This window comes from Macaca fascicularis, chromosome 10 (genome assembly GCF_037993035.2).
Source record: "Macaca fascicularis isolate 582-1 chromosome 10, T2T-MFA8v1.1".
Classification (NCBI taxonomy): Eukaryota; Metazoa; Chordata; class Mammalia; order Primates; family Cercopithecidae; genus Macaca; species Macaca fascicularis.
In genome coordinates, this window is record NC_088384.1 from 9640412 (window position 1) to 9654854 (window position 14443).

Genomic DNA, 14443 nt, shown 5'->3' on the forward strand with positions numbered 1-14443 from the left:
GAGGAGTTCAAGACCAGCCTGGCCAACATGGCAAAACCCCATCTCAACTAAAAATACAAAAATTAGCTGGGCGTCATGGTGGGCACCTATAATCCCAGCTACTCGGGAGGCTGAGGCAGGAGAATCACTTGAACCCAAGGGGCAGAGGTTGCAATGAGCTGAGATTGTACCACTTCACTCCAGTCTGGGCGAAAGAGTGAAACTCTGCCTCAAAGCAAACAAACAAAAAACTGCAACGGGCAATTGCTAGTCCATGAGCTCAGTCCATGTTATCCATTCAAATTGTTGCCTTGGCACTCTGATTTCCTTTTTTAGGTATGATTTTTATGTATCCTTCCATGATTTGCTCTGACTTTCTCATCAGTTCCAGCTGTTTATAGCTGCAGAAATAGAGGGAAATGGAGCTGCCAAGGTTCACACAGTGAATCAGTAGCTGGACACCCAGGTCTCCAGGCTCCAAATACTGAGCCCTTTGTACCTTATGAGGGAAGGAGAAAAAAGCTCTGCCTACCAGGGGTTCTCTGAAAGGGTGGTTGACTGGGACTGTGATAGTCTTTTGAGAGAGCCTGTAGCCTTTGCTCTTCTCCCAAAGCTGGTCTCTCAGCCTTCCCAAGCCCTTCCTACTCAGCCAGTGTGGAGAACTGTGGGGGCGGAACAATGAGGAGCCTGTGCCACCCTCCAGGGCTGGAATCTGAACATTGCAGCCATTCTTACTCAGGGACCCTGTACATTCCCGCCTCCTGTCCTCCTGTTCTGAGTTGAACCCTGACACACCTGCCCTTCCCCATCCTGACAGCTCTCAGATGATGGGAAAGCTCCCAGGACTCTGCAAAACCTCTCAAAGCATTTTAAAAACCTGCACACAGCGTGACGCCCAGGAAACCTCCAAGCCCTTCTGAAATCTTGGTTTCTAAGCAAACAGGCAACCCCTGGCAGGAATTCCAAAGAAACTAGCCCCATTCTTGCCACAGGCAAGCTTTCAAGGAGGCCCTGCCCAGTGCCAGGCAGGCTGCAAGCCAAGATGAGAAGATGCGGTCACTGCTCTCCACTGACGTGAACAAAATCACGACACAAGATTAGCATTGTGGAAAGCCGCTGGTAGGGCCAGGGAAGGCTTCCTCGAGTAGGTGGTAATGGGAAGGTCATCGGGTTCTCTGTCCGGGTCTAAGCCTTCCTTGAAAAGCCACTTTCTGGATGCTTAATCCCCCTGCTCTCCTGCCACTGGCTCACTCGCATTCTGTGTTTTGGCCACACCACTCACAGTCTTCAGAAAGGACTAGGTTCTCTCCGGAGTCCGTGGCTTAATACTTGCAGCCTTCTTTTCCCTTTGCAGGGAAAACTCTTATTCCACCTCCAGAACCCAGATTACTAGTCATATCCTCCGGGACGCCTTCCTTGACAACCCCCTTCCCCAAGAATTAGACACTTCTTCAGTTCTGTTTTTAGTTCTGCACACATACTTCTCTTGCGGCAGGTACAGTTTTATAATTTGTCTGTTGGCCGGGCACAATGGCTCACACCTGTAATCCCAGAACTTTGGGAGGCCAAGGTGGGCGGATCACTTGAGGTCAGGAGTTCGAGACCAGCCTGACCAACATGACAAAACCCAGTCTCTACTAAAAATACAAAAATTACCCTAGCATGGTGACGTGCACTTGTAGTCCCAGATACTTGGCAGGCTGAAGCAGGAGGATTGCTTGAACCTGGGAGGCGGAGGTTGCAGTGAGCTGAGATCACACCACTGTACTCCAGCCTAGGCAACAGAGTAACACTCCCTCACAAAAAATACTACTACTAAATTAGCTGGGCATGGTGGCACTTGCCTGTAGTCCCAGCTATTCAGGAGGTTGAGGCAGGAGAATCGCTTGAATCCGGGAGACCGAGGTTGCAGTGAGCCGAGATTGTGCCACTGTACTCCAGCCTGGGCAACAGAGTGAGACTCTATCTCAAAAAAAAGAAAACACTACTACTAATAATAATAATTTGTCTGTTTATACCTCTGTACCCTCCAGTTTGTGAGCTCTTCTGATGCAGGGATATCCTCTTCTCCATTACATTCTTGGTGCCAGGCCTAGGTATGCAACGTGCCTCTGTAGAGTTCAAGAGGATAGCTATGGGCCAGGCGCAGTGGCTCATGCCTGTAATCCCAGCACTTTGGGAGGCTGAGGCGGGTGGATCACGAGGTCAGAAGTTCAAGACCTGCCTGGCTAACATGGTGAAACCCCATCTCTACTAAAAATACAAAAATTAGCTGGGCATGGTGGCACATGCCTGTAATCCCAGCTACTTGGGAGGCTGAGGCAGAAGAATGGCTTGAACCCAGGAGGCAGAGGTTGCAGTGAGCCAAGACCGTGCCACTGCCCTCCAGCCTAGTGATAGAGCGAGACTCCTTCTCGAAAAAAAAGAAAGAAAGAAAAAAAAAAAAAAAAAAGAGGGTAGCTATGTGATACACGGCTTTTATACAGTGCTTTCTTCCCCACTATCTCTTTCGACATCTGCCATCACCCAGTGAGGGAGGTAGGGCAGGAGTGATATGAAAATGAACAGGGCTCAGATGGGCATGGTGGCTCATGCCTGTAATCCCAGCACTTTAGGAGGCTGAGGTGGGCAGATCACAAGGTCAAGAGATTGAGACCATCCTGGCCAACATGGTGAAACCTTGTCTCTACTAAAAATGCAAAAATTAGCTGGGTGTGGTGGCACACGCCTGTAGTCCCAGCTACTCAGGGGGCTGAGGCAGGAAAATTGCTCCAACCTGGGAGGCGGAGGTTGCAGTGAGCCGAGATCGCGCCAATGCACTCCAGCCTGGCGACAGAGTGAGACTCCGTCTCAAAAAAAAAAAAGGAAAAAAAAAAAAAAAAAGAAGTGAACAGGTCTGTATGGAGAACCTGACAGGAGCTGAGCACAATGCCAGACACCGGCAGGGGACATTTATGTGGGCTTTAATCATCTGTGATTCTCAGTACCTGACACAAAAATGTGTGGTTGTGTTTCTGAGAGCTCAGGAAACTTGCCCGAGGATGTGCAATTTAAATCAATGGTTTTATAGGATTTACTATTATCAAGTCTTGACCTCGAATCGCTCCTAGTCCAGTCCTCTGACATCCCCTGGCAGATGGAAGAAAAATTCTGCCTCCACGGGCAATGGCCTGTTTCTGTAGACTCTGCCATCTGGGTCAAACCTTCCCTCCCCTTCACTGTGTTGCTTTTACTATCCCATCTGAAGCATTTCTTTTTCCTATTTAGAACCAGAAAAAGGTTGGGTGCCATGGCTCACTCCTGGAATCCCAGCAGTTTGGGAGGCCAAGGCGGGTGGACCACTTGAGGTCACGAGTTCAAGATCAGCCTGACCAACATGGTGAAACCCCGTCTCTACTAAAAATGCAAAATTAGCTGACCATGGTGGCACGTGCCTGTAATCCCAGCTACCGGCAGAAGAATCGCTTGAACCCGGGAGATAGAGGTTGCAGTGAGCCGAGATCGCGCATTGCACTCCAGCCTGCGCAACAAGAGCGAAACTCTGTCTCAAAAAAATAATAATAATAATAATAATAATAATAATTTGTCTTTCATGAAGAGTGAATCTCTCCCTTCTATCACATAACAATAAAAAGATGGGCCAGGTGTGGTGGCTCATGCCTATAATCCCAGCACTTTGAGAGGTGGGAGGATTGCTTGAGCCCAGAAGTTCAAGACCAGCCTGGGCAACATAGCAAGAACCCATTTCTAAAAAAGAAATAAAAAGTCTGGGCATGCTGGCTCACGCCTGTAATCCCAGCACTTTGGGAGGCTGAGGCAGGTGGATCGCCTGAGGTCGGGAGTTCGAGACCAGGCTGACCAACATGGAGAAACCCCATCTCTACTAAAAATACAAAATTAGCTGGGCATGGTGGTGCTTGCCTGTAATCCCAGCTGCTTGGGAGGCTGAGGCAGGAGAATTGCTTAAACCCAGGAGGCGGAGGTTGCAGTGAGCTGAGATTGCACCATTGCATTCCAGCCTGCACAACAAGAGCAAAACTCCATCTCAAAATAAATAAATAAATAAAATAAATAAACAAATAAAGACCTCTTTGTGTTTCCCCTTTCCCTCTCGCTGCCAGGAGGCTTAGAGACAAGTAATAATAACAGCATTACAGTAGGAGTCAGAGTTAAAATATTTCCTCCTTACTCCTATGTTATGTGGCTCCTTCAGCTGAAACCTTCTTGAATCTTTTAGGGGAAGAACAGGTGTAAATAAACATTTATGTAATAAGCCCAGGGGAGAAGTCTGGGAAAGGATCCAGGTTGAAGAGCAGAGTGCTTGGATGAATCTCTCACCCTCCCTTTGATGGCAGCCTAGGGTGAAAAATCTTGGTACAGCCCTTGAACGGAGGCAGCTCTCCTAAGAGAAGGACTGGCCACCTTGAGGCCTCCGCAGGGTCACAGTCAGCACCCTCCCTGCCCAGGCTGTGAAGCTCATGACCATGAACACATTTACACTTCAGACTCTCTGTGGCTAGAATTTTTATTTTTAAAGAGGAGTCAGAAAAAGAGATTCTAGTGTGAAATCTCCTGACTGGTGAATATTGGCAACTAATTTGCATTTTTTCAAAACACTATGTGGGACAAATCAAACTTGGCTGCAGGCCAGATCACGCCTGGAGGCCCTCCCTCCCTGAGCCAGTGCTCAGCCAGTCGAGCCTAATCTACCTCCAAAAGAGTCTGTTTGTTGTGATGGAGGTGGGGTGGGGAAGTTTACATCATTTCTCCTGAAACCTGCCTTTTCCTCTCCCTACATCCCAGGGGATCTGCCTTGTTCTGAGATGACCCACGCTGAACCCACAGACTTTCACCCCCAGGACACTGCCCCAGCCTTGGGTGACTGGCCTAACATGGACACTTGACCTAAAATGAGGCAATGAATCCTACCCCAGAGATATTTGCGCTGGGGGCAGAGCGAGGGACTGGTAGCTCCAGGGGCTGGAGCTGTGAGGTACAGAACTTGCCAGCAGCTGGCTGCTGTGTTTTCCATGCTGAGGGTGTGACAGTGGTGACTAATAAGAGAAAAGATCCTAAGAGGGTCTGCATGCCTGGCTGTAGTTGTCCTAAGCCCACTACTTGAACACCCCAGTGTCCTCATGATATCTGGCCTTCTTGGCCAAGCTAGGAGAGTCGGGTTTCTGTACCTTGCAATGATCACTCCTAACTAGATTGGCTTGGGCCCTTTTCAGTCCCACCTCTGACCATGGCTGGGAAAGAGTTTTCTGGGTTTTTTTGTTTTTTTTTTTTGAGACAGAGTCTGGCTCTGTTGTCCAGGCTGGAGTGCAGTGGCACGATCTCGGCTCACTGCAAGCTCCGCCTCCTGGGTTCACGCCATTCTCCTGCCTCAGCCTCCCAAGTAGCTGGGACTACAGGTGCCCGCCACCATGCCCAGCTAATTTTTTGTATTTTTTTTAGTAGAGACGGGGTTTCACCGTGTTCACTAGGATGGTCTCGATCTCCTGACGTTGTGATCTGCCCGCCTCGGACTCCCAAAGTGCTGGGATTACAAGCGTGAGCCACCGAGCCCAGCCCAGTTAACATTTTTGATTGTCCTAACAGAAGAGGGGGCAAGCAACTGGCATCTATTGGGTAGAAACCAAGGTTGCTAAACATCCTACAATGGGCAGGACAGCCCCCTACAACCAAGAGTGATCCAGTCCAGAATGTCAGTACTGCAGCTCTTGGGAAGCCCTGGCCTACCTTCCCTGAGATTTAGTGTTCCCATCCCTAAAATGGGGACTATGGAGCTGTCATATTTTTCATGAGGACCCAGTGAGTTGACAGACATGATCCTCCTTTCAGGAAAAGACACATTCCTGCAGAGATCATCATGAAGTCTTTATTATTGAGAATAAATTAAGATGGAAGCCCCAGCGAAGGGGGGCGGGGTGAGGCAGGTTGCCAATCTGTGTCCAAAGTGGGGCAACAGAGTCTCCACACAGGAGGAGGGTTCTAGGGTGGGCTTGGAGTCTGGCGGGGCCTGGCTCAAGGGGGCTGGGCTTGGCCCCAGAAGTATGGCACAGGACAGGGAGGGAAGGTAGGGGCTCCTGCCTGCTGCCTCAGTCTTGGAGCGGGGGGAAGGGCTAGGAAACTCCAGCAGAGAGAGGGGGTTGGGACCCACTATGGACAGTCCTCACACAGCCCACGGAGTTCACCCCGTTTCCACCACCTCCTGCCCTGCCTGGGGCCCCCACGCTCTCTCTCACATGTACACATCTCTTCATCTCCCCAAGCTTTCCCCCTCCCCCCAGACTTTCTCTCTTTCCCCTCCCCAACCCTCTACCTCGGTCTTACCCTTCTGCACACCCCCACCACACACCCTTACCAGTTCCAAACCTGAGCCCTACGGGGTGCGGCTGGGCTGGCCCAAGCTGACATCCCTCCAAACGAGGTTCTTAGGTTCTTTCCTTGGGTTGCCTTTGACGCCTGCCGCCTGAAGCTGCAGGGCCGGTGCCACTGAGTGGAGGCGGGGGAGCTGAGTGGGGAAACAGGATTTCACGAAGAAATGAGGGCTCGGGAGGCTCAGGACAGGCAGCCGTAGCCATGCCTGACTCCAGTGGAGGGGCAGAGTGCTGCGCAGCACAAAGGCACTGGGGCCCAGCGGAGGATGCTCCTGAGCTTAGGAGAGTGGGCTCTGGGTGACTCAGCTTGACACGGAGAGCAAGCCCTGGGCCAGCCAGGCACCTAGCTCCCCGACCTCCACTGCCAGCGCACCTGGGGCCTCTGTCGGGAGAGCCCAGGCTACAGAGGGATAGCGCGGAGGGCCAAAAGACCGGCCTCCCTCTGCTTTGGGGGTCTCCGGGCTGGGCAGGCTGGGGGAGGGCGCCCGGTGCCGCCCGCCCATCCCCTTCGCAAGTCAGCTCAGACCTCGGGGCCGCCGAAGGCCAGGTTGTCGCGCACCATTAGCGTCTTGCGGAGGTCGCGGTCCACCAGGGGGCGCTGCATGCGCCACTTGTGCGCCTCCTGCAGGCCCGGCTCGAAGTAGTAGATGCAGGCGCCGAAGCCCACCAGAATGAGGACGGAGATGACCAGGTAGACCGGCACGAACCAGTCCAGGAAGTGCGGCATCGCGGCGGCCTTGGCTGCGGAGACACAGGGTAGTGAAGGCCAGCAGAGGTGCCCCTTGTCCCGCCCATCCAGAGGGAGACCTTCAGGCTTCACAGAGCCGGAGGCCCAAGCATCACTTTACAAATGGGAAGACTGAGGTCCATTTGAGCAAGGGCGGAGAAGCGGCTGATCAAGACCACGTGGTGACTCAGCAGCCCAGGCCTCCTGGGCAAGCACAAAGCTGTCGCCACGCCATGGGGACACCCAGCTCCTATTCACCCTTTAAGGAGACTTACGCTGGGCGTGGTGGCTCACGCATGTAATCCCAGCACATTGGGAGGCCGAGGTGGGCAGATCACCTGAGGTCAGGAGTTCAAGACCAGCCTGGCCAATATGGTGAAACCCCATCTCTACCAAAAATACGAAAATTAGCCGGGTGTGATGGCACGCGCCTGTAATCCCAGCTACTTGAGACAGGAGAATCGCTTGAACCTGGGAGGTGGAGTGAGTTGAGATCGCGCCACTGCACTCCAGCCTGGGCAACAGAGCAACTTAGCCACAGGCAGTTCTGATTGAGTCTCTTGCCAGGATGTGTGCCCTTGGGCAAGTTGCCTAACCTCGCTGGGCCTCAGCTTCCTCCCCTACGGAAGGGGAAAGGGATAACACCTCTACACTGGTCCTAGTGAGGATTCACTGATCCCTGGATAGGGCCTGTGCAGGGCACTCAGTAAAGGACAGATTGGGCGATGCCTCCTCTGGTCTCCCTGCGCCCCTGAGCCCTGGGACCCAGCCCTGACTGCAGTTGCCATGGCTGCCAGTTGCCAGCACCTGCCCCTGAGATGAGTGGATCTCCCAGCCACCTGCATGCCCTAGCCAAGTGTGGCCTGGTGAAAGTGTAGTGAACAAACACCCATTGAAGGAGACCTGGTTGATATCAATGGATTCTACACAAGCCCAGTTTCATAGTTATAAGGGCATGGCCCCTAGCACCAAAACATTTGGGCAAGATATTCAGAGCTTTGGTTTCTACATCTATAAAATGAAAATGAGGCTGGACGTGGTGGCTCATGCCTGTAATCCCAGCACTTTGGGAGGCCGAGGAGGGTGGATTGCTTGAGACCAGGAGTTTGAGACCAGCCTGGGCAACATGGCAAAACCCCATCTTTACTAAAAACTCAAAAAATTAGCTGGGCATGGTGGCACACTCCTGTAATCCCAGCTACCCAGGAGGCTGAGGTGGAATGATCACCTAAGTCTGGGAGATCAAGGCTGCAGTGAGCTGTGATGGTGCCACTGCACTCCAGCCTGGCAGCCTGGAGCAAGATCCAGTCTCAAAAAAAAAAAAAAAAAGAAAAGAAAAAGTAAAGAAAAAGAGAAAGAAAAGAAAAAGGGAATGGTAACAAGTACCCAGGTGATAGGGCTTTTATGTCTGCTGAATGAGTTAATTTATGTAAAATATTCAGAACTAGTGCCTGGCACATAACAAGTGCCACACAGTAAGTTTGTTCTTATTCTCTGAGCCTCAGTTTCCTTATCTGTACAATGTGGATAGAAATAGCACCCACGTCCTAAGCATACTTCAAATTTTTAACAAGACAATGCCTAAAGAGCATTTTGTGGCTGGGCATGATGGCTCATGCCTGTAATCCCAGCACTTTGGGAGGCCAAGGCGGGCAGGTCACCTGAGGTCAGAAGTTCAAGACCAGCCTGACCAACATGGTGAAACCCCGTCTCTACAAAAAGTACAAAATTAGCCGGGTGTGGTGGCCCGTGCTTGTAATCCCAACTACTCGGCAGGCTGAGGCAGGAGAATTGCTTGAACCCAGGAGGCAGAGGTTACAGTGAGCCACGATTGTGTCATTGCACTCCAGCCTGGGCAACAAGAGTGAAACTCTGTCTCAAAAAAAAGAAATAATTAAAATAAAAAAGCATTTTGCACCATTCTGCCTGGCACAGAGTCAGCACTCGGTCAGTATCAGCTATTGTTATTTCCACTGAACCAGAGGCGGAGAAGGCAGGAAAGTGAAAGCAGGTGTAAGGTGAGTTGCAAACCTTATATACATCCAGACTCTTTTTTTTATTAGTTTTTTTTTTTTTTTTTTTTTTTAGACAGAGTCTCGTTCTGTTGCCTAGGCTGGAGTGCAATGGCATGATCTTGGCTCCCCACAAACTCCGCCTTCAAGCAATCTCCTGCCTCAGCCTCCCTTGTGAGTAGCTGGGATTACAGGCACCTGCCACCACGCCCAGGTAGTTCTTGTGTTTTTTAGTAGAGACGGGGTTTTGCCATGTTAGCCAGGCTGGTCTCAAACTTCTGACCTCAAGTGATCTGCCCACCTCGGACTCCCAAAGTGCTGGGATTACAGGCATGAGCCACTGTGTTCGGCCCACCCAGACTCTTTAGAATGGCCCAAAGGTGCCCATCTGCTCCCTGCCAACCTCCCCCTCCTCACATCGCCCACTATGTGCAGTCACATGGAACTGCCTGTCTGTCACCTACATGCGCCTACACATTATGCAGTCCTCATCTTTGCATATGCTTTCATTTTCTCTAGAATGTTCTTTGCATTCTTGTTCACTTGGCAAATTCCTACTCATACTTCAAAAGCCAGATCACAGTCTGGCTGTGGTGGGTCACGCCTGTAATTCCAGCATTTTGGGAGGCTGAGGCAGGTGGATAAGGCCAGGAGTTCAAGACCAGCCTAGCCAACATAGAGAAACCTCGTCTCTTCTAAAAGTACAAAAATTAGCCAGGGGTGGTGGCAGGCACCTGTGATCCCAGCTACTCGAGAGGCTGAGGCAGGAGAATTGCTTGAGCCTGTGAGGCAGAGGTTGCAGTGAGCCGAGATGGTGCCATTGTAATCTAGCATGGGCAACAGAGCGAGGCTGTTAAAAAAACAAAAACAAAAACAAAAAAAACACTTCAGGAGGCCGGGATAGGTGGATCACAAGATCAGAAGATCGAGACCATCCTGGCTAACACAGTGAAACCCCGTCTCTACTAAAAATACAAAAAATTAGCCAGGCATGGTGGTGGGGGCCTGTAGTCCCAGCTACTTGGGAGGCTGAGGCAGGAGAATGGTGTGAACCCAGGAGGCAGAGCTTGCAGTGAGCCGAGATTGTGCCACTGCACTCCAGCCTGGGCGACAGAGGGAGACTCCGTCTCAAAACAGAGAACAAAAAACAAAAAAACACACAGATCACAGATCATCTCCTCCAGGGATAGGATGATGCAGGGCCTACTGAACCCACCCCCAACCTTCCCTAGTTATAAGAAAGGGGTGACGTGAGGAGCCCACCTCTGCCTGCCCGGCAGGTAGAGCACTGTTTGAGTTCTTCCACAAACCTCACAACAGGCCTATGGGGCAAGTGTCACTATCTGCATTTTACAGATGAAGAAACTGAGGCCCAGACAGGCTCACTAACTTGCCCTGGCTTACCCAACTGGAAAGTGGCAGAGCTAGATGCCAAACCCCAGTGATGCCCTGACGCTTGCGTCCTCCAGGGGAGGGAAAGGCACTGGAGCAGGATGAAATGAGCTGATGCCCACCTTGCTTCTGGGGAGGGAAGCAGGGGGATGGATGGAGAGAACTCCAGGTAAGTCAGAGGGAAGCCCTCACTCCTCTGACCTCCGTCTCCAAACTCCAGTTCCTCTTGTCTCTCTACTCCCAGGTGGGCCTGTGAGGGGAGCTGTGGCCCCAGGGGAGGGAAAGATGCTGCTTCCTGGTCCTGCATCCATCTGGAGCCCCTCTCCTACCCCCAAGGTCCTCACTGGCTGTTCTGAGGCACCGACATTGTCTTAAAGCGCCCTATTGGTGGAGGAACAAAATGAAAAGTGCACTGATTGTCCAAAGTAACTAGCGCAGCCAGGGCAGGGGAGCGTGTAGGACCCAGCACCTCTTACCCAGCTGCCTTTCTGGGGAGCGGGAGAGAATGCAGGATTGCCTGGTGCTGCCAGAGTTGGCGAAGCTAGGGAAGGAGCACCCCAGGCAGGGAGGCTGCTCCCTGTGTGACTTGACTGTGTCCAAGGTCACTCACGCCCCCTGCCCAGGCCCAGCCAGGCCCCCAGTTTCCTTCCAGCTTAAACATGCGAATGGGGAGCTGGGGCAGAACAGAAGCCATTTCAGCCGCGATGCTGGGAGGTATGGAATAGAGATCAAGGCCCCCCAGCCTTTCCAGCCCTGTGCACAAAATCCCAGGTATTCTGAGGCTGACTGAGGACCCCGTGGTCTCTTCCTGATTTCTCAGGGAACTGACCTAGGTGGAAAAGCAACACACACACTGGCCTCTTGTGTGACCTTGGCCCCTTCTTCACCCTCTCTGGGCCTCAGGGTCCCCTGAGCACAGTGACGGGGTGGGGATGGGGTTACCAGATGATCTATATGGAATTTTCCAGCCTCATTTCAGCCAAAGTCCTGCCTGAGACAGTGTGAGTTTGCAGAGCCCCTCTCCCTACCTCCCAAGCCATTGGCACCACTCGGTGCCCTCCGTGTGCCCAAAGACCCACCTCACGCCCTGCAGATGCCAGTTCCGGGGGCTCTGCGCTGAGCACACCGCCTCAGCCTGAGCAGCTCAGCGTCAGCCCGTGGACTCATTCGCAGCTGCTGTCCCCAGAGACACCGCTATCTGCAGCTGCTCTGGGTGCTGGAGGCAGAGATAGGGCAAGGCCAATGCCACCCACGGGAGATGGAGCTTCTCACACCCGGGGGCTCTGAGTGGGCCAGGAGGGGGCAGTCCTGGACTGGCTCAGCATCCTGGTACCTCTCCCGGCCCATCAGAGACCCTTCACCCTAGCCCCCACTCTCAGGATGGCAGGAGGTGGGACCTGTCTCAACCAATCAGCAGCCTGGCAGAGCAAGGGCTTTATCTTCCGTTGCCCTGGCAACCAGCCTTCTCTTCTGGATCCCTGGTACTGTGCACGTGGTACAGCAGATGACAGGGCGGCAGGATTGGGGGAGTGCAGGGAGGGCGAGTCACCCAGCAGGCTGCAGCACCCCAAGCCTGGTGGGCCTAGAGAGCAGAGGACCACGGCTGATAACTCTAAGGGTTTGATGGTTTGCCATTTGGGAAGCAGGGAGAGACTGGGGTAACTGGCAAGTGCGTGGGGACACAGAATCAGTGACTAGTAGAGCCCAAGGGGGTCATATGTTATAGAAGGAAGAACCAAGACTGAGTCTGAGAGTTCAGACACACTGGCTCAATGTAACATTTCCTATGCACCAGACACTGTTTTTAACACTTTGATTATATTAACTCATTTCTCATTCATGGTCACACAGCAAGAAAGTAGCAATGCCAGGGTCGGAGCCCTAGCCTGGCTTTTAGGACCCTCGCAAATGGCTGCCCCTCCCCATTCTGCCTCATTTACCCCACAGCACCCCTGGCTGGTGTACAGCCCACAGCACCCCTGGCTGGTGTACAGCTAGCACAGGCATTGAGCGCTCCCATCTGCCAGCTGGCCCCACACATCACTTCCTGCAGTCCTCCCAGCTGGATTGGTGTTGAGACCCCATTTTGTGATGAGGCAGAGAGGTGAAACTGCTGGCCTTCTCCTTCTCCCAGAGCCCTCAGCTTCTCAGTGACTGAGCTGGAGTTCAAAGCCAGGGGCTGACGTAGGGGGTGGGGTCCACCTTCCCAAGTGTGGATCCTCCCCCTCTCCCTATGCCATAGATAAGGTGTCTGCCACGTGTTCAGGGCTATTGTCTCAGGAGGAGACAGCAGCCCCCCAGGGCCCATGGGGCATGGCTGGGAAGAGGCTTCCAGGAACCACCTCCCTAGGGAATCCATTCCCAGAAACCTGGGGATGGGCAGGGAGAAAGGATCTGGGTGAGGTTGCTTCAGGACCTAGGTCCCCCACCACAGACACCTCTGGGGCCATCTAGGGGCTCTTCAGGTATGACGGGTCCTTTCCAGCATATGTGGGACGAGGGGTGTGACTGTGAGTTCACAGAGGGTTTGTTTTGTTTTGTTTTGAGACAGAGTCTCGCTCTGTTTGCCAGGCTGGAGTGCAATGGCGCAAGCTCGGCTCACTGCAACCTCTACCTCCCAGGTTCAAGCAATTCCCCTGCCTCAGCCTCCTGAGGAGCTGGGACTACAGATGCACACCACCACACCTGGCTAATTTTTTGTATTTTAGTAGAGGCAGGGTTTACTATATTGGCCAGGATGGTCTCTATCTACTGATTTCATGATCCGCCCACCTCAGCCTCCCAAAGTGCTGGGATTACAGGAGTGAGCCACCGCGCCTGGCCTTTTGCCTTGTTTTTTAAGACAAGGTCTTGCTCTTTCACTCAGGCTGGAGCACAGTGATGTGATCATGGCTCATTGCAACTTCTGCCTCCTGGGCTCAGGTGATCCTCCCACCTCAGCCTCTTGAGTAGCTGGGACCACAAATGCATGCCACTATGCCCAGCTGATTTTTGTGTTTTTGTAGAGACAAGATTTTGCCACGTTGCCCAAGCCGGTCTTGAACTTCTGGCCTCAAGCTCTCCTGCCTCAGCCTCCCAAAGTACTGGGATTACAGGCATGAGCCACCACCTGGCCAAAGTGCTTTTGAACATTTTGGGGTAGGAGAGCAGAGGAGTTGGGGGAAGAATCATAAAGGGGCAGGAGTAAACTTTTTGGGATGAAGGATATGTTCAGTGTCTTAATGGTGATGGTGGCTTCTTAAGTATATACATATGTCAAACTTATCAAATTGTACCCTTGAAATACGTGTAGTTGATTATATGTGTCCCTTATGCCTCAATAAATCTGTAAAGTATGTGATCCATGGCCTGTGGGCATTGTTTTAGCCACTGATTCCTTATTCATACAAAAGCTTATGGGAAGCTCAATACATAACATAGACAAAGCTGAGGTTGCTTTGGTTCAGTGGTAGGGTGGGGGTGGGGGTTCTGGACCCAATCCACTCAGAATCCCCCCTGTCCCTCACAGGACCCCAAGTCATCTCCCCAGGGCTCCACAGAAGCTGATTTGAAAAACACTAGCCCAGAGGACTCTGATGACCCTGCCAGCCTGAGTGTTCAGGATGTAAGAACCTCCAGGCCTCGATCTGGCCTCTTCCCCATCCCTACCCTTCATCACATATGGATCCTACACACAACTACTTTCTGTCCCCAGAGACTCGGGGCAGCTTCCCCTGGGTTCCTGCTGTTCCTGGCTACTCCCCAGTGGCTTCTCCCACTACAGTGTCTTGTTTCTTGTTACCAGTGGTAACTCCCTGAAGCAGGTTGGCTCCTTTGGGACCAGGGTCCCCAGGGCAGGCACTCAGCACACACTGACTGAATGGGTCTCAGCCCGGCCCCTCCTGAAAAGTCCCCACCAGAGTCCAAAGTCTTTTCCCAGCCCACCACTCTCTAAGGGCCTCAGTCTCCGG

At 52.4% G+C, this 14443-nt stretch overlaps 2 protein-coding genes across 6 annotated transcripts in view; both read right to left on the bottom strand.

Annotated features, from left to right (window-relative positions):
* Positions 1-6261, bottom strand: part of SEPTIN3 (septin 3) — a 40249-nt gene extending 33988 nt beyond the window's left edge. For all 4 annotated transcript variants that reach the window (XM_065522075.2, XM_065522077.2, XM_065522074.2 and 1 more), the window contains exon 1: positions 1998-6261. The gene's annotated coding sequence lies outside the window, so the exon portion shown is untranslated. The remainder of the gene's footprint in view (positions 1-1997) is intronic.
* SMIM45 (small integral membrane protein 45) lies at positions 5839-11857 on the bottom strand. 2 transcript variants are annotated; one of them, XM_065522078.1, is made up of 3 exons: positions 11573-11857; positions 9836-9951; positions 5839-7103 (listed from the first exon to the last, which is right to left on the bottom strand). In XM_065522078.1, exons 2-3 carry the CDS (start codon positions 9933-9935, stop codon positions 6883-6885), a joined length of 321 nt encoding a protein of 106 aa, XP_065378150.1. In that variant the 5' UTR covers positions 9936-9951; positions 11573-11857; the 3' UTR covers positions 5839-6882. The 2 variants fall into 2 exon arrangements, with proteins under 2 accessions (XP_065378150.1, XP_065378151.1); XM_065522079.1 differs by lacking the exon at positions 9836-9951.
* Between the last annotated feature and the right edge of the window lie 2586 nt (positions 11858-14443).

Coding starts and splice junctions, on each gene's coding strand:
- SMIM45 (XM_065522078.1), bottom strand. CDS start 9,935: ATGCTAGATTACAATGGCACCATCTCGGCTCACTGCAACCTCTGCCTC. Junction 7,104..9,835: donor TCGAGTAGCTGGGATCACAG/GTGCCTGCCACC, acceptor GTGTCTCCGCAG/CCAAGGCCGCCGCGATGCCG.